Source organism: Struthio camelus, chromosome 3 (assembly GCF_040807025.1).
Source record: "Struthio camelus isolate bStrCam1 chromosome 3, bStrCam1.hap1, whole genome shotgun sequence".
In the NCBI taxonomy this organism is placed as follows: domain Eukaryota; kingdom Metazoa; phylum Chordata; class Aves; order Struthioniformes; family Struthionidae; genus Struthio; species Struthio camelus.
The window spans coordinates 59,097,702-59,116,524 of NC_090944.1; the positions used below are offsets into that span (position 1 = coordinate 59,097,702).

Genomic DNA, 18,823 nt, shown 5'->3' on the forward strand with positions numbered 1-18,823 from the left:
AGCGCCAACATGCTGCGAATGAGGTAGAGATGCTGGGGAGAGGAGTGAGAGTTTGGTCACAGACGCTGCCGACCTGTGTGGGTGCTGTATGGCTCTATGAATAACAGTAAAATGGACTTGCTCCTGCAGTTTTGCCAGCCTGGCTGTTGAGGTGACTGCTCACTGGTGTGCAGCACTGATGGAGAGGGAGTCAGTGACAGGCATAACAATGTTAAAGTGACAAGATAAACTCTGAGATAAACACTTTTAAAATACACTTATAACAGTGTTGAACTTTTCCTTCTGCAAATTCTTTACAATGGAAAGATGGTAGTAGTGAATTCATGCAACCAGGGAGGTAGCCCTGTCTGCTGAGAGTAGGTATTTTTTACAAAGAAAACTAGCTAGCTAAGCTAGGCATACTTTTATTGCCTGAGTAAATGATAGCAATATGCAGCTAAATAGTCTTTGAGACTAGGTATCCATGGATCTTTTTCCTCAAGGAATTGTTGGTGATATCCAAAGTTAAATAAAACAAGGTTGGAATAAGTAGGATATGAACGCAGTGCTGTCAGCAGGGGCAAATAACCTTTGTTTAACTGGCAGTTTTGGTAAGTGGGTCAGGGTCAGTGGGGCTGGTGTCTCTCTTTTTTGACACGTGCACTACGAACACCCTGCTATCCATTTCATTTTATAAGGTGTGCGTATGCACTGAGATAATGCAACAAGGGTCACTGGCAGGCTGGAATGCGCAAGCCCTAATGCGCACAAGAGCTACAGCAGCGCCAAGGTACAGTTTCGTGAGTTTGGTGGCACCGTGAGCATTCAGAGCCCAATGTAATACCTGTATCCTATGCAGTATCTCGTTTGGTCTCTGTCACTTGGCTGTGCCAAAGTATTTCTTCTTTTTTCGTGACCGTTTTTGCTAGAGCAGAACACTGAGGGGAAGGCTGCCGATTCAGTCCGTCAGCGCCCCGTTGTTACGTGCGATACCGCGCTGACAGGTCCATTTCTATTTGTGCAAGGCGTTTTTAAGGCTCTCATCCCCCAGCTGAGTTCCAGATAACTTGGAAGAACTTTTGTGAGTTGGCCTTCTTCCTTCACTTGGGGAGCGGAAAGGAGACGAGAGGACAAAAGAGACACAGGAGGTTACGAAACACGATCAAAATCCAGACAAACTTTACATTCCATGCAGCATGATGGGTACATTTATTGTGTGACAGAGGTTTCAATTTCGAACTAATAATTACAGGAGTACAGCAAATTAAAACTGTAGTCAATCTAAAAGTAATTTCAGGTGTTCTGGAATGCCCTGCCCCTTCTTTGTGGTTTGAAGGGAAAATTTTAAACATTTTCCACCCTGCAGCTATTGAGGGCAGTAAAAGAAAAAATATATATAAGCTGCCATGAAATGTACATAATAAACTACTTCCTGCTTCTCGTAATAGTAATGAGTTGTAGGTGTTATTTGAAATGTACTTTCAGGAAAGCTTTGCACTTTTAAAAGCTGTGATTATCTCTGTCAGGTGAAGTTTGTTAACTCCACCTGGCGGACAGGCAGGGGCCCAAGTCAAAAGCCCAGTTGAGTCAGTGGGCTTCAGATGAGGTATAACTAAGTGCTTTGGGTTTTCCTAAAGATCACCAGCACTGTTAACCTGCTGTTCCCCTTTCCCACCCTTGCTCTGCAAGGAGAGGCAGAAGCTTATTTGAAGACAAACAACAAGTCGTAGAGCGTACAAGGTGTAAATATCTTTCATAAATGCCAACGCTAAAAAAGTTGCCGAGCTGGGAGTGTGACACATGAAAATAGACAGTTCGCACTACATTAAGGAGGAACAATATGTAAGCGCTGTCATAGCTGCAGAGATGTGTGTGCATGGCCGCAGCCCCGCGCCACCCGTGCACCACAACAGGCAGCCCTCAGCGCTTCCCTCCGCAGCGGACGTGCGCTTGAGCTGAAGAGGCAGGAATCGGGACTACCTGCCCCTGGCTGTGTCGCTTCCCCGTCTCCCCCCCGCCTTCCCCCCCCCCCGCCTTCCCCCCCTTCCTCTCCTCTGCTTCATTGGGGCTTATTTAAATATGTTGGCCGGGAGCCAGGATCTCATCATTTTAATGCAGTGTAAAATGGAATGTGCATAATTATATGCAAGCCATATGTGAGGGAGACAGCTCAGCTGTGAATTTCGGGAGGCTGAGCGAGGGAGAGAGTGAACAGTCAGGGATCAGATGAGACAGAGCGGAACAGAGTGCAAGTGTCACCCAAATGAACAGTGTAATGAGTGTGTTGCTGACACTCCTCCTTTCACCTACTTTTCCCTTTTGCTTTAAGTCTAAACCAGGAAATGTTGGAGATTAGAAGGAAAATGTTATATGCAAGCAGTATGGCTAATGGGCTCTGTTAATGTCTCCATTTAAACTTCAGTTTTCTTAATTAACAGCGTAGTTCCAAATAACCAGTAACTTTTAATGCATCTTCGTAATTAAATATTTTTACCGCATTTGATTGAAGAGTCATTGTTCTTGCTAGATGATTGCTCCTTTCAAATCTTCACTTAAACATGGAGGGGAAATCCGTTTATCTATAGTAATATTACATGTACATTATGAGTATGAAAACGTATTTATTTTTTTTGGCCTTGCTGTTAAAATGAAAATACAAGTACGTTATCTAGGGATTGCTTAAGCATGTCAAAAAGTTTAAAAGAGTACGTATGTAATGTAATCCTGAAAAATGCAATGAAGTAAATTGAAACCCTGAAGTACTCAGTTTCCAGCTCAAATATTTCATTTTGGTTTTGTCTCTTGTTGTTCTAATTATTACACTGCAATTAATTTGCATGTTCAACCTAAGCTATGTAAGAAAACAGCATCCCAAGTTCTCATATCTAAAAGGTGTACTGCGTATTTAAGCAAACTTTTTAATAATGTTGTATTTTGGGATTCCCGTCTGTTTTAATGATCTGAGCTGTTATGCTTTTAGCTATTTTTTTCCTTCCATTATTTGTAAGTCCCTAAATAGGCCATTATATTTCCCTTCAGGCTAGAGATGAAGATGGACATGCTGAAAATTTTCCCCAGCAGCACTATGCTAAGGAAACTCCAAGACTTGCCTTCAAGAATAACTGCGAACTACTTGTAAGAATAACATACTTACAACAAGTCTAGATTGTTACTTTAGCACAGTGAAAACCGTTTTTTTTTTTTTTGAAAGGCTTTTGTTCATTATGACATAATTATGAAATATTATAGTTTTTTTTTTTTTCCTGTTTAGAGTTCTAATGCTAGTTCTGGTATCAGTGAACAATTTAAGATCTCAAATTGTTTGAAAACCTTTTATATTTGATTATAGAACATGAATGGCCTTGTCTTACTATCTTGTCTTGTACAGTAAATCAGAAAAAGCCATTTAGGGAGTGGCTGGTATAGCGCGAAAAGCCCCCACCCGCCTCAAAAGTGCCCTAAAAGACAAAAATCGCTCTCCCGTCCACACTGTAGCTTTACATTGTTTTCGGGCAGCGTTGCTGTATTTTGTTCTGCTAGGAGACAGAGCAGAGCGGACACGCAGTACTCCCTTTAGAATTCAGCTATTCCTCTACTTTCGAGCTCGCTGCAGAGAGGCGCTTTTTCCTCTTCTCTTCTGTGGGGAAAGAGCGAAAGCCAGGAAAGCACTGACAGGGAGCCTGGAATGTTTACAAGCCGTAAGAGAGATGATATCAGCTGTGAAAGGATCTCTGTTCCAAGGCAGGGTTAATTTGCTGTTCATTTTAGCATTTGCAGCTAGGCAAGATTAAAAGCAAGCAGGAATGCCTATTATATTTCTATTAAATGAATCTGCTGGGACCTAATGTTCTTGATTAGCTTGCGAAAATGAGTGCTCCACGATGAATTTTTCTGTTTGCCTAAAGTAAACAGAGAATGAATTGTAATGTATTTAAAAGAGATTCACACATTTCTTTGGAAAATGGAGTTTCAGATGAATTGGTAGATCTCTCCCTCACATTTGCTTTTCTTCTTGGCCACATTTAAGTAAAAAGTATCATTTGGCTAAATGGAAATATTTGTGGAGAATTGGAACACTCAGTTATATTTCGAAACAACTTACAACACTTTTTTCTAATTATAAATATATAAGAGGGGGGCGGTGGCGGTGGAACAAGCTGCGTTTCCTCTGCATTAAAAACTGTGCCTGCCACCCCCATAGAAGACCCAGGGCCGCGCTCATGGTCTCCCCAGCGCCACATCCAGTGAAGTCACGCTGCTGAACGGATGTCAGCGAGTGCGGAAACCGGCCCCTGAGATTCGTGCCATGACAGGCGTTTTTTTAAAAGAGAAGCCCAGACTCTGCAGTCCGATTGGGATATGCTTAGCATAGGGCAGGGGAAGTAAGAAATGCAGCTGGCTTTTTGTCACATCCATGTTCCCTGCATAACTTAGGGCCAGTCTGAGACTATCTTTAACTGCAGCAATGCGGAGCCAGGGGGGCACTTCCAGCTCCTAGGACTAGCCAGGATGTAGAGCATTTTGGCCACACTACAGTACAGCTGGGCCCACAGGCTCAGCCATCACCCAAGTATTGATTCCCTTTAGGGAGCCAACCCTCCGGGTAGGTGATTATAATGCTTTCAGGGCATGTAGAGCTACTCATGTCACTCAGAAGGGTTGATTCATCCCCAGTGTAATTCTGCCAAACAAAAAGCGACTTCAGCCTTAAGAATTGATCTTGCTTCCTCTTAAATCACTTGCAAAGTTTCTGTTGATTTCGGGGGCAGCAGGGTTAAGTCCTGAGGGGAAGAAACTAAGCGAACAGATAAAGTGATTCCCCTGTGTAGTCATAATTATTGTGCCAAATAAGAGAAGCTCTTTCTTCAGGGCCATGCCCAATTACTGTACCACTGGTCAGATCAGGTCTGATAAACCATCACAACACACCCAAGATCCCCTGAGGTCAGTAGGACTTCTGAGCTTTGGAGGAGTTCAGGACTAGAGTCTTGAGACAACACAATGACATGTACATAAAATAAGTAAGGTATTGTTTCAATTGGAAATTTGCTTTATTTGAAGTACAAGAAATCAATGGACCAATTAACTCCCTTTGTACTGTTAAAATCAAGCAATCTTTTAATGCCCAGTTAATTATTCTTCTACCCAATATGCATTTAAGTTCCTGCTTTATTTTATCACTTCTGTACCTGGCAAAAGCTCAAGTCGTCCGAGTTAGTCTTTCATGTGCTTTTTTGGACAAGTTTCAGTTCTTATTTAAGGAAGTAATAAAAGTAATTTGTCATAGTTTTATTTTTCCTATGCTATTGGAAACAAAATTGGCAGAGATGTAGTCTGTACTTAATTTGTGTTTGAAAAGAGTAGACAAATTATGAATGTATACCTCTGCTATTTTTAACGACGTATTTTAGTAACTTTCTGTGAAAATACTGTGCTGGGACTAGGCCTTGGTTGATGGGGGAACTAGTGTTATTATTTGTCTAAGATGCTACATGTTTCACAGATAGGTGCTGGTTTTCCTTCTACATTTTCACATTTTCAGAAACAAAGCTGTATTGAAATGTGCTTGAGAGTAAAGTGAATTTCACAGGAAATGGCTAGTAAGACAGCATCTTTATCGTAAATGCTAATCGGTATTTTTTATTTGTGCCAGCAATTGTCTTCTTGGGAAGGGAGAGGGAAGAAAAATATGAAAGAGAAGAGTGGGGACTGCAGCTTCCTGAATTTTTTTTTTCCCAGTGGAAAAAACTTGCCCAGACACTAACAGTGCAAGGCAGATGTTGGTTTCTTGCTTTCTAAAAAGGAGTGAAACGTTAAGATTTTTAAATGAAAGAGAAACCGAAACTTGTTTATTCTTTTGAGAATCAGGAAATCCTTGGAGTTTTCTTAGTGCAGTTTCGAGTCAGCTCTATAATAGCTTGTCAGATGAAATTGGAAGCTGAGGCTCAGAAGTGCTTTCTTAGCTTTAGGGTTCAGCTGCCATTTTCCAGTATGGTCTGTTCCAGCAAGCGCAACCTCTTCTGTTGGGGAAATGCTTGTGCTCTGAGGGTGCTGCCAGGCGGGATCTAAGGGCTCGGGCACTGATGGGTCTGCATGCAAGTGCTCTCCCACCAGAGCAGCGGTACACGGGCTGAATGTTAATAACCGAGGTCACGGGCGCTCACTGAAAGCTTTAACTCCTAAGTACTTGGAGAGATTTGGAAGCCTAGTAACCTGTACTATTACAAATTGTGCGCTTTCTTCATTGCTTATTCCTCAGAAGAGGAGATGTTCTGGTTAGTGAGGTACAACTCAGTTAAGTTTTTTTTTTTTTTTAAGGACGCTTCAAAGGAAATAATAATAAGAAAGAGTCTTAAAATTTAGGCAAAATAAATCTGTGAGTGCTTATGGTGGTTCTTTGCATTAAGAAAAGCAATGACAATTAAAGACTCTGGTTGATACAGAAAGCCTTTCTGCAGTTATGAGATTAGGTTAGGGTATTCATTTCCCACTTTAAATTGAAATATGTTCTGTGTCATGCCATTTGTTGTAGAGCACAGAAAGCAGAGTGGTTAAGAAAGCTTTTAGTCAATGAGGATATAAAATTTTCCTTGTGAACTTTTCAGTCGTTCTGAGAATCATGTTTTTTTAAGGTTAGCTGCCCGTGATAAATATTGGGAACTACATAATACAAATTTCTTTTTAAAGAGCCAGGCCACTGAGGTGGCTTGGCCAGCCGAGCGCTCTACTACCATGGGCCCTGCCTCAGGATTTTAATTTCTTATTCCATGAGGCTGGAAGCTTTTCTTTTAGGCACATCTCTTTGTTTCCATAAGGAAAAGGCAGAATTTAGTCCTCTGGAAGCTGATTGATTGTAAAGGAACAGTGCAGTCCAAGTAATAGTGGATGTGGGGAGAGAGATGGGATTAACTAGTGAAAAAAGGGTAGGCTAGAATGAAAAGGCCAGTGAAAAGCCCACAGCCCCTGCTCTAGCCAGCTGAAATTCCTGAGCCATTGCCTAGAGAAAGGGAAAATCCATCTGGCACCTACCCAGGTTAGTCAGGGTAGGAAGAACCATGCTTGGATGCCTTTTAACAAAAGTATGAAAGAAAAACCAACAATTTGTCCTCCCCCCTCAAGTTGCCCAGAATATTGAGTCAAGGTTTCAGATTGGCATGCTGCTGTATGAGCAAAGGGGAGTTTGATGGGTTAAGGAAATTAAACGCCAGGTTGCTTTCCAGATCATTTGTTTATGGAGATGATATGCGTACCACCCACTGCTGTGGGATTATATGTAAAGCACACAAATAAGCAAGCAAAACATAAACACCTTGAGAAAAATTTTCAGTTCCAGTCCCACACCCAGCCGTGATCCACAGTTTTCCTGCAGTAAAGTCATGATCTTTTTCTCTTTGAAATCAAAAGTCTGCTCCTATTAGTTCTGCTCTGGGAGGATAAATTCATGACTCCAGGATGCACTGAATTATAAGATAGACTTGATGTGTGGAAACTGTTACATAAAAGACACAAAATAAAATGCGTTTGTTATTGGATTTAATGCAAAGCTCACCGACAGCCACTTTAACCACTAACAAAAAGAGGAAGAGAAAGCTTTACAAACACGTCCAAAACAAATACAAGTGAAACATGAAATGCAAATTTTCCTACAAGCAAACGGCCTCTTTGAAGGCTATGGCAAGGCTAACACAAGCCAGAGCTACAGCTGATGCTTAGCTTTAATTCATGCCATCTTGCTCCGCTGTTACAGCACTAGAGGCAGGGCCAGCAAGTGTGACATACATGTGGCATCTAGACATTGCAGCAGCAATGAAGTCCACAGGCAGATTGATTTCACCTTTGCACTGCTGAAATGTTGAAAAGATTTAAAGCTTAGAAAACTGCAAAGGCACTGGGAATACCTGTGGTAGCAGAGTCCAGTATCTTTTGTAGTCCGTAATCAAGTTATATGTCAATAAGCGTATCGGCATTCTTTGGAGGCCATGAGAGTTTTGTTTTCAGAAAGCAAGGTCTGGATTTTTTTTCAGTTTTCTGACCTAATTCCTGGGCTCCAGCATCAAGCAAAACTGCTACCAGTTACTGCTTCAGCGTTAGAAGGAAATGCGTGCCCGTGCGCTTATAGTCGCGGTGCCCCCCAAAGGAGGACTGAATGAGAGGGAGATCGCTTTGTTCACCTCCTCTCTGGCCTTTCCCCCTCTGTGTTGCCCCCGCTTGCCTCCTGCTCCTCTTACTCTAACTGGAGAGAAAAGGAGAAGCAGAGACCCTTTCCCTTCGCAACTCTCTCCCTGCTTCTTCCGCACACTTTCCGGTTCAAACCAGCAGAGGGAGGGGGAGAGCATTTCCTCAGCCCTGCGCTGGGATGTCTGACCACCATAGCCCTTTCCACCAAAAAGTTTGGGTGGGATTGTAAACAGCAGCTCTTGTGGCTGTCGGGCTATATCTGCCTTTAAGGCATGACCCCGCTGTGGGGGCAAAAGGCAATTTCGCTGCCCTGGGGTGACGGGAGGGGAGAGGGGGCAAGAGCTGTCGCAGCCCCTCGGGCTCCAGCCCGTGGAGCTACCGGGCTCCTGGCCTGCTGGAGTTAAAACCTCCGGGGCTGCGCCTACTGCTGTTTCAGCGGGGCTTGCGGTTTGCTGCGTCTTACCGCAGGTGCTGTTTCTTGCGGCCTTATCGGTAGATTTCCTCAGTTTCTTGCTCAGTTTGCCACCGCGGTCTGAGAGCAGCTGATAGCGCTGCGTCGGCCGCGCCGTAGCGCACGCTGCGATTCCAGCAAACGGCTCTTCAGCAGCCACGGCAGTTGACGGAGGGCCCTCTGCCCGTTTCGAGGACGTGGGATCAGACACGGAGAGGACTGTCGGAATTGCAGTCATGGCTCTGGAACAAAAAAAAGCAATTGTAGTGGAGAATTGATACTGGTGTTCTTAAAACCTCAGTAATCTTGGCCACATGAAATTTAACCTTTCCTGTGCCTGAAATAACAGCGGGGCTTAGGTCATATCATAGACTAATGGCCTGTAACATTTCATTTTCAAAAAATAAAATTGTTCATGAGTTATAGCAGAGTATTAAAAAAAAAAAAAAACCCTCCCCCAAGCCTCGCAGAGAACTCGCGCTCTGTTTCTTCTCAAGCAAGGGGAACAAACCAGGCAAAATTATGGTAAAGGATTTTTTGGTTTTTAATTGCTGCCAGGCTGGATTAAGGGCTATGCCCTGTTCACGTTGTGCACGCTCTTTAGAGACTGCTCAGGTCCCCAGGAGCTGGGCGACCGCACAGAGGAAAGAGAGCGCTGGGCTGGCGGGCAGCCCCCTCAGCCCTAAGGGGGGCGCGGGGCGCGTGGGCCGGCTCCGGCCGAGGGCTGCTCGGCCTCGCCGCTCACGGCTTGTCCGCGGGGCGGACGCGCAGGTAGACGGCCGCAGCGCCGCAGCCGCCTGCCGAGGCAGAGCTAGTAGTCCTGCTAATACAGCACCGAGAGATGCACGCCGCCAGCCCGCCGGCGCCCAGCGATAGCCCGTCCCTGGGAAAAGAGATGCTATATGCCTGTCTACATGGATCTAGCTAGTATTTTACAACAGATGTGTCCGCTGTCTTGCCTGGCACAGGCTGCGCCCCTCTTGCCCTACTTTTTGTCGTGTGTTTCTCTGCTCCGCAATGGAAGTGAAGGCAGTTGCTTTTGTCCCGGCAGCACCGGGCTGGACTGGGGGGGTTTCGATTCTCTTCCTGGGGTGACAAGAGACCTTCGCTGGCGTCTGGAGAGAATAAGTCCATCTTCAGTCCTTCTGTCCCCTTCCCCCATCCCGCACCAGGCACTCCTAGCCCCCTTGTAAAACAGTAATGGCGGGTTTTGCCTGTGCTGGCTAGCTAAAGAAAGAAGTTTGCTTTTTTTTTCTTGGCTCCACCCAGGTTTAGGACTTCATAAATGTCTGATCCAAAGCCTAGTGAAATCAATAGGATCCCTTCCATTAACTTTAAATGAGGTCTGAATGGCACCTTGTATTCTGTAGACAAGAAAAGACAAACTGCCTGCTTAGAGACATCTTCTCCCTCTCTGACCAAAAATTGCTGTAGGCCAGCTAACCGATAAATTAAAGAAGTGTAGCAAACATGATCTTTATTAATAATATTTAAGCTGAAGGCTGCCATCAGGGACCAGCTGTGGGGACTTATAGAAAACACAGCCCGGACGGACAGGATAGCGAGTCCGAGATAGCAACTGCACTGGAAATAAGATCTAAATCTCATTCCTTTTATGCTCGGGGTTGTGGAGAGCAGACACAATCTAGAGCAGTAAGCAGTGCGAGGGCTTCCCCACGCCTGCTACCGAGGCAAACCTGGGAACGTGGATAACCCCTGGGAACAGTAGCATGAGTGAGGGCCTTTTCTGGGGCATTTCCCAGTGTATTTTGATAGGGCTGTTGTGGGTGATGAGAGATCCAAATTTCTTTTCAAGAGACACAGTTTTTAAAGCAGCTTAGCTTCTCTGTCCTGCTGCTGCTGCTGTCTGGGGGAGCGGGGCTGTCAGGTGGCACCCAAGGAGAGCACCGGGGCTGAAGGCTGGAAGGACTTCCCTGTCACCCTCTACCCAGGGACAAGCAATCAGCTTTATCACTTCCCAGCAGCACATCAAATAAAAGGTGCAAAATCCCAAGTAATACATGGACTGGGGAAAGGGGAGGAGGAAGGGAAGAGGACAAGGATAAAGGAAGAAAGCCCCCCCGCAGCCAGGGGTGTGGAAGCAGACGGGTCCCCTTAGCGGTTTTACATAATCCATGCTTTTTTGGCCCGGTGAACTAAGTTAAGGAACACAATTCAGCAATTTAAAGAAATGGAAGAAAAGCTGTGATGGTGAGAGGGACTAGCAACATGGGAAGATGCAGCAGATCTGAGCAAGACCATCACTACTGCCGGGAGGTGTTCGGCTTCCTGGAGCTGCAATCAAACCGTATCCCCTCTCCAGTGGCACTCTCCTCCTCTATGCTAGAAATAGCCAGCAACTTAGCTCGAGTGCCTTGAGGTTAGCGTTTTCTTTCATACCAGTACAGGAGCATAATTTTAGGATGTGACACTTGACACTGTACTTTGTGAGCGCAGGCTTTTCTTTCCTCAGAAGGAGGCGTCTTGTCTAGCTTTTAGCATTGCCATTATTATTATTTCAAAATAGGAGCAAAATGTATTTGTTAAAAAGGAAAATAATTAAAATCCCATTACAGCTCCAATTCTGTCATCTTTCTTCCCCGAAGAAGCATTAAAATTTTCATTAATAAATGTGCAATTACTGTTGACCTCTGAATAATTTCTACCACCTTAATTTCTCTTCACCACTATGCTGTGTTGTATTACTCTATTTTTACTCTTTGCTTTCCTCATTTGATCTGTTTACTGAAGTTATAATTTTCATGTTAAACATGTGCTCACTGAAAAATTGCTTTTTCAAAACAGTTTTTATAAAATAACAATCTTTTTATTGAATGAGAATGTAAACAATTAAAAAATTAAGAAATGGTTAGCTGAAAATGCATTTTAGCAGCCTATTTTTTAATAATGATTTCAATAAATTTTTAAGTAAAAATGCTCAAAAATATTTTCAGCCCCTCTCCCGCCTTCCCACACACATTCGAAACCTCTATAAAATTAAAAAAAAAAGCAGTTTTGTACCTCTTAGAAAGAAAACCAGTTGTGAATCTAGACTTTTCCTTGTGAAACTGGCATTCATAACCAATTTAAATAAAATTCAGACAGTTTTTATAAAATGTTAAAGAATAAAGATATGCTTTGTTCCAAAGGAAGTTAAGTACGGTGAAATAATATTCTTCAGATTTCCTTCCACATAAATTAGAAATACAATTTCCACAGTCATCACCCAAAGCCATAAATATTTTCTTATTTGAATATTTTCAGGAGATGCAGGTGACTTATTAGGCTTAGAGCAAATACGATGTGGGCACCCAAATGGATACAGGCCTAGAGCAAATACGATGTGGGCACCCAAACGGATACCTTTGAGAATCTGTCTACCCCACCACATCTCACTTGGGAGCCTTTGCGCTTCTCTACCTGAACCACCAGAGTCAGTCCGGAAGGCAGGCTTTAACCCTTGGGCCCTCAGGCCTTCTTATATCTTTTACCCTAGCTCTCACTAATATGGGATATTAAGGAGAATGTTTTTTGTCAGGTTTGAAAAGATGCCTACTTAGACTAGTTTGAGTTTCTGTAAAGGTGTAGTTGGCTTATAACTCATGTTGATGAATAGGTTGTCTTATCAATTAAAAAAAAAGTTTGAAGTCATATTGCTTTGACATCATGAAAGCAAAAAGAGATGACATACTGTGATAAGAGAATGGGATTTTGAAAACTGGGAGCCCATACTATTTTTATTTATCAGAATTAAAATGGGGCTTGTGGCAAGAAGAGCTGAAAAAAGTCTGGGCACCATTCAGCTAAACTACAGGGATGCTTGGAAGCACTCTGGAATATTGAATGTGTAGACACGTGCCTTTGGGAATCCTTATGATTACGCAGAGCTTCCAGGGATCACACCCTAACAAGGCAGATTAACTGTACAGTGAAGGTGCACCAAAGAAAAATCTATCTGCAAGGAGAGTATTTGTTACTGCTTACTGCTATCTGTATCAGATAGCACTTTTTCATCTCAGCAGTGACATGTATTATATTGCTTTTGGAATGAGAAAAAAAAATCCAAAATATAAATCCTATATTTTATTATAGAAGTTAATACCAATAATTATTTAAAATTTAATGAATTTCAGTTCTCACTTAATTGCTTTTGAGTAGATCACTTAACTTATTAAAAAGAAGCAAGGACATATTCATTTAATGAGCAGCAGAAGCCTTGGCCTAGCATCTGCCTACATTCTCTTTTCAATTAATCAATTATAGTCCAATGGTGTGTAATTACACATTAAGAAAGTTATTGGATATCTCAGCATGGCTGTCCCAGGGGGCTCATGAATACACTAATATAACACACCTGTAATGACCTGTTCTCAGATCTGCAAATTGCTCCCATTTCTCTCTCTCTCTCTCTCTCTCTCTCTCTTTGCTAAATGAAGATGAGAGCAATTACCATTAACTTTTTGAGTCACATCTAGTCAATGAGAGAGAAAAAAGATCCCTACCAGCATTCATAATAAATCTGCCTTTTGGTACGGAGTATTTTAACAGCACCAGGCATCAAACTGAAAGGCAGTAAACATGTCTCTGGATCACAGAGTTCTGGGGGAGCCAGGGCCAGTCTGAATTGGGCACGCTTTTTGCCTTTCTCTCTCTGTGGATGAGAGAAACAGGCAAGCAGGAAAACCTTGTCAAATCACATCCAGGCATAATTTGCCTGGCTTGGTTCGAATCAAACCAAACTCTGGAACTGATCCCTATGCAGTGGCTCTAAGTCTTTGCATAGCAACTAAGCTATGTTGCTGTTGTGTTGGGTTTTTTTTGAACACTAGCAAGAACAAAATTTACTATGTAATGGCACAACGGCTTTGGTTGTATGAGAGGATACGTTCACCAATGCTCTCCTATTAATGCGTAACAAATGAAGCCAAGGAGAGACTCTTAATCTGCATAATGAAGTCTGACAGATTCTAAATTGGTGATTCAGTCAACTAAAGGGTCCAAAAATGTTCTGTGGAAGTGCGGTTTTGATGGCTCCATAAGTCAAAGAGGGGATGATATCTGTCAACATTGTAATAAATGTTGCCTTGTACAGTGTGATTTCGATGTGCTGTTGTCTCTCTCTGGGAAAGTGTCTGTTTCCCTACATGAAGCTTTCTCATTAATGCTGGCTTTCATTTTTAGATTGGGGTCTTTCAGGTACGTGCAGATTAACATGCAACAATATCCTGTGCACAGCCATTCTTTCCAGGCAAACACTGTTTTGCTGCACCCCTTGCACCAAATTGCAATTCAGTGAAACCTTCAGCAGGGTGAAGGTTACTCCTCTTTTTAAGGACCATTTTAAGGTCCTTTTAAGGACTTTTAAAATTCCTTTTAAGGGAATTTAAGGTCATTTTAAGGACTTTTCAAGATGTCCTTGTGCTAGATAAACCCTAAAGATAGTATTCCTGTGATATTCAGGTGGCTGAATGTTGTTCTCAGTTACACTGAGACACAGTTGAGACAATAAGTGTTTCAATCTGAGCTTCAGCTGGGTCCAGGTTTCACTCTGATTTTTACATGTTCATGTTTCTTTACTGTTCCACAGTATCCTTTGACTTTTGATGCAATTTCACTTCCCTAGCTATAGTATCTAGATGTTTGACGTCTGGGCTAAGCTCTCTGTCTAGGTCTCCTTGACAGCCAACATAGGAAGACAAGTGCTTCTAGTGCGTGATTTACTTCAGACGAGCTGGTGCTGATTCAGGATTGGTTGAACCACCTCCTGGAGGTGCCTATATCTTTCCATTGAGTCATATTCCATATGACACCTAACTTTTAGACAGCTACAGTCATCAGTTAAGCAGCATGTTTTGGCATGTGCCTAACTTTAAGCTCGAGTGTAAACCCCTTCATTGCAAGTGGAGGGACTACTGGTATGCTTAAAGTTAGGTAGCTCTTGACTTTGTGCTTAGATGTCTGGTCTTCAGGTTCAAAATGAGAATGCTGTTATTTAGTCACTTTTGCATGCAATTTGAGATTGACATTAAAATGTTAGAAGTGCAAAGAGGTATCTGTTATTTAATGTTGTGTTATACTTCAAATAGCTAACAACAGGGCCCTTGATATTTGCAGAGAGGTTCATTTATTATGAATTATTATCTGGCACAATAGCTGAAAACAGGTTCCTAGGTTTACCTTTAGGTATTTAAAAACAATTTGGCAGCCCGGGCAATGCATAGTAACTAAAGCAAGCAGTGCAGTCAGTGCAGATCCCACAAAGTGATGAAACTGTACATGTGTACTGTGTTCTCAGATTCTGCTCAGTGCACAGCTTTGCTTATGCTTAGGACCAAAATTAAATTCTGTGCTTGGTTTTTTTGATCAGTGCCTTAATGATCAATTAAAAATGGTTAAATGAGGAAAGGAGCACATTATAATATAGAGCTTTAATATACAATACAATATATCATTGTACAGGCTAGTTGAATTTGGGTCCTAAAAATCCTGTCATTTAGCTCTTAAGTTGTGCATTTTTTTGTGTATCTGATGGGAGAGAAGGTGGTATTTCATTCGGCTGCAGAACTTCATTTCTAGCTGTATTCCCTGCAAGAGGCTGTAATTCTTTGCACGTCAGTTGCCTAATTGAGCGATAAACTCTGTATTGTACTAATACTTTTTATTATGAGGAATAAACAAGCTTCTTCTAGACAGACAGAAAAATAATTGACCACCTGTGCCCGGTCCTGAATGAACATTACGGCACGTGCCACTGAAATTAATGTCTCTTTAGTCAAGAGGGGAAACAGTCATTTTCTGAGAGTTGTTTTTTTTTTTTTTTGGTTTCACCGTGAGGTTCACACACCTGATATGTTTTCACTTTTTATCAACCTGGATTCCCAACTGCCAAGGGAACAAGCACTTTGTGCTTACTCAATTACTGACCCTCTTGGTGCCTTTGGGATACAAATAGCAGCTTCATCATTTGTTAAACACATTAAACAAAGGGCCAGATTCTTCTCTGAACCCAAGATGCCTTTACACCACTTTGGCAATAGAAAGAAGTCTCAAAAGGTGATGTGCATATAAAGATCTCCCAAGGCCCCTTTCTGCCGCCAGAGTGGTGTAAAGGAGCCTCAAAGTTGATGAGAATCTGACCCAAACATAGTTTTATGTAATGCCGGAAGATAGGGTTAGGACATTGTGCCGGTGTATCTTATTACAGCTGGCTCAGCACCAAGTCTTAAGGGGTGAAAGATGCTGGAAACTAAAATACTAAAGAGCTAATAGACTGACTCAGTACAGAGAATGGTAATTGCTTCTCTTATAAGTTATTTTGCCCTCACTTTCCATCTCTGGGACCATTTCTTTTATAAATCACGAGATTCTTTAGGACCCAGTCTGTTCTTTAAATTGGAAGCAGTACATGCCCATGAGAACAACTGTGTAGCTGGGATCCCCAGAGGAGCCTGCGCATGCCGCATGCAGTTTTCCTGTCAGAGCATGTGCCCAGGGGAGGAACTGCATGCGTGACATGCACACACGCTTTTCCAGGCACAGGGATTGTAAAAGGCCTGGAAAATATGTCCAATTTTATCTTATGCGTATCTTTCTTCTTCCTTTCTGGGACATTGCAGGAGGCTGCATTGAGCAAATGCTTTTCTCCAGAGTATTTCTCCTGAGTGTTGCCATAGGGCTATATGTTCTCATCTTTCTTATTCACCATGCTGAGTTCATTTAATGAGAAGATGTAGCTGACGTGTTTGCCCAGTCCTGCAGTCCAGCTTTATGTCTCTTTTTCCTCCAGCCACAAACTAGGGCTGAAAGTCACCCCCAGATGGTAGATACGACTGAGGCCTGGATGAGTGCAAGCTGTCCAAAGTTCAAACCAGATTAGCTCAAGATCACTGTGATCAGTGAAAGGAAGTAACCACGGGGCCAAAGTCCTTCCCTGAGACCTAGCTGAAGTCTCAGCTGCCCCAAGTAACAGCGTAGCAGCAGTGGCAGAAGTGGTGGCTTCTTGCTGCCCAGAAGCAGAGAGACCTTTTCTCTTGGTTGTGGCCCTAGTGAGATGTGTCCATTTGTTGCCTCCGAGCTGCAGTCCTGCTGTGGTACCCTCTGCGCTTGGTCAAGAGATGGGAGGCAGAGCAGACCGCAGCAGCCTGCTTAGGTTATCTGCAGTATCTTGCTTGTGTGTTTGGAAAGCAGGCTGTGCTTGTCTCTGTCAAATTTACTGTAATCCCACTGGTGTTTTTCTCCAGCTCAGCTGAGTCATTGTGAGCACTGGAAGGAGCCATAATGTAGAAGAGTCTGGCCCAGTTTTCCCCTATGCTGTTAGAAAAACCTGCTGAAAGCAAATCTGATTAACACAGTGGAAAAATAGCTCTGCTGTAAAACTTTGAGGCTTGCCATTGGAGCAGGGAGCAGGTATGTTGCACGCAGAGGTGGAAATGCATTTTTAAATTTTTGCACACTGATGGGCTCTGCAGTACACAATCTCCATTGGCTGTCTGCAGGTCCTCTGTGCTAAGCTAGCAAAATCCTGAGTGGCTTGGGGAATCTACCCCTTTATTTTCAGAACCACTTTTTCAGTGTTGTTGTGCCGTTGATACCATGGTGCATCACCACAGCAGGGCTGTCCTGGAGGTATCGCTTCCCTGGCATGCGAAGCCCCAATCCTGCACCAAAATCCATCGAGATGAATGCCATTGCTTGTGCCAGAGGTACTGCAGCTGCTGCAGGCATGGGGATCTCCCAGCACTGTCAACGCTAGACACAGAGAGGAAAGAGCAAAGAGGGCAAATCCAAGAGAGCTGGGACTTTGCTGATCCCCCAGGAACTCTGCATAGCTCCCTCTTAGAGCAGGTATTTGGAAAGTGCCTAGATTGTGGGAGTCTGAGGGAACTTCAAGAGTTTAGATTTCACATTTTGTGTTTTTCTGACTGTTTCTTCTTTTCTGGGCAAGATTTACTCCTTTTCATAGCTCCAAACACAGCATCTGTGTGAAGGAGCCTGACTCACGGTGGTCACCCTGAATTTGAGATAGGTGTTTCCTCTAGATGTATAGAGTGAAAGCTAGAAATGGAAAAGACCTGTTGGTTCATCTAGCCAGTGCTTCGATTCTAAAGCATATCTGCAGTGTGCTGTAGGCTAAGGAAGTGGGGGGAAGAAAATTGCTTGCTTTCCTGCACATGAAGATGAGAAGCATCAAGTGTCTTGATCCGGTCTAAGAGCAACTGCTTCACAGTCTTGACTGTGTATGCTATCTTTTAGACAACCTCAGTCTTTAGTGAAGGTATTGGGAGCATTTTGAAGCTGTGCCTGGTGCTGTGCCTATAAACATGAGAAAGAGAGAGAGAATGAGAGAAGAGAGGGAAGGGACACAGACTTTTGGTGAAGATAGATGGGGAAGTGATTTCAGGTTTTTGCTACACGGCATGAACCTTGCGTGGTTAGCATCTTCCTGAGCATGATTTACCCAGGAGGGCAGAGGAAACTGTAATGGGCTCTAGATAGGATGGGGGGAGCAAAAACTTCCTGCAGATGTGGAATCTGAAAAAATCCCGAGACAACGTGACTATTTTTAGCAAAAGTGCAAAGAGTGATAAATGCCGTGGGGCTGCTGTCACTAAAATTTGGCTATAAGCAACATATTCATATTTAAACAAGCCGGCTTTGCACATTTAAATGAACAAACACTGCTTCTGCGCTTGTTTGTTTGCAGTGCAGAAGCCATCAGCTTTGCTCCTTATCCCTTAACATTGGTGGTGATATGGAGTCATGATGATGGATAGGCTGTCTATCTAGCTTATCTATAAGGCCACAAAATGTTTATATCTTATAAAGCATGGTAGGCTGTTATCACACTAGAGTGGAAACAGGAATTTTGGTCTGCCCTTGCAAAAGTAACGTCTAGTGCACAACATTACCATTCTAGTAAGGATTGCTTGGCACAGTTTGTACAGCTAAACATATCCGCTGTGAAACCTAACACTGAGATACACATGAATAAAAACACACAAAATCAGGAGAGCAGCGAGCATCAGAGAAGACTTTGAACTCAGGGGGCAATCCAGCAAGGATGGAGTTCCTGCAGTTTCTCTCTTGCTTAGTGTGGGCCTGTGTCACCTCTGGTGTAAGCCAGAGGCTTACACCAGCATTATATTTGGCCAATTATCTTATTTAGGTATCTTATATATATAGGTCTTGAAAAGGTCAACAGCAGAGCGCGGCTGG

The 18,823-nt window shown here is 43.1% G+C and overlaps 1 protein-coding gene across 4 annotated transcripts in view; it reads left to right on the plus strand.

The window, feature by feature from the left end:
* Positions 1-18,823, plus strand: part of SOBP (sine oculis binding protein homolog) — a 120,935-nt gene that overhangs the window by 62,593 nt on the left and 39,519 nt on the right. For 3 of the 4 annotated variants that reach the window (XM_009676929.2, XM_068937960.1, XM_009676933.2), the window contains one exon: positions 3,019-3,114. The exons of the other annotated variant lie outside the window; for it this stretch is intronic. In XM_009676929.2, the coding sequence (XP_009675224.1) occupies positions 3,019-3,114 (96 nt within the window). The remainder of the gene's footprint in view (positions 1-3,018; positions 3,115-18,823) is intronic. 4 annotated transcript variants of the gene reach the window in all.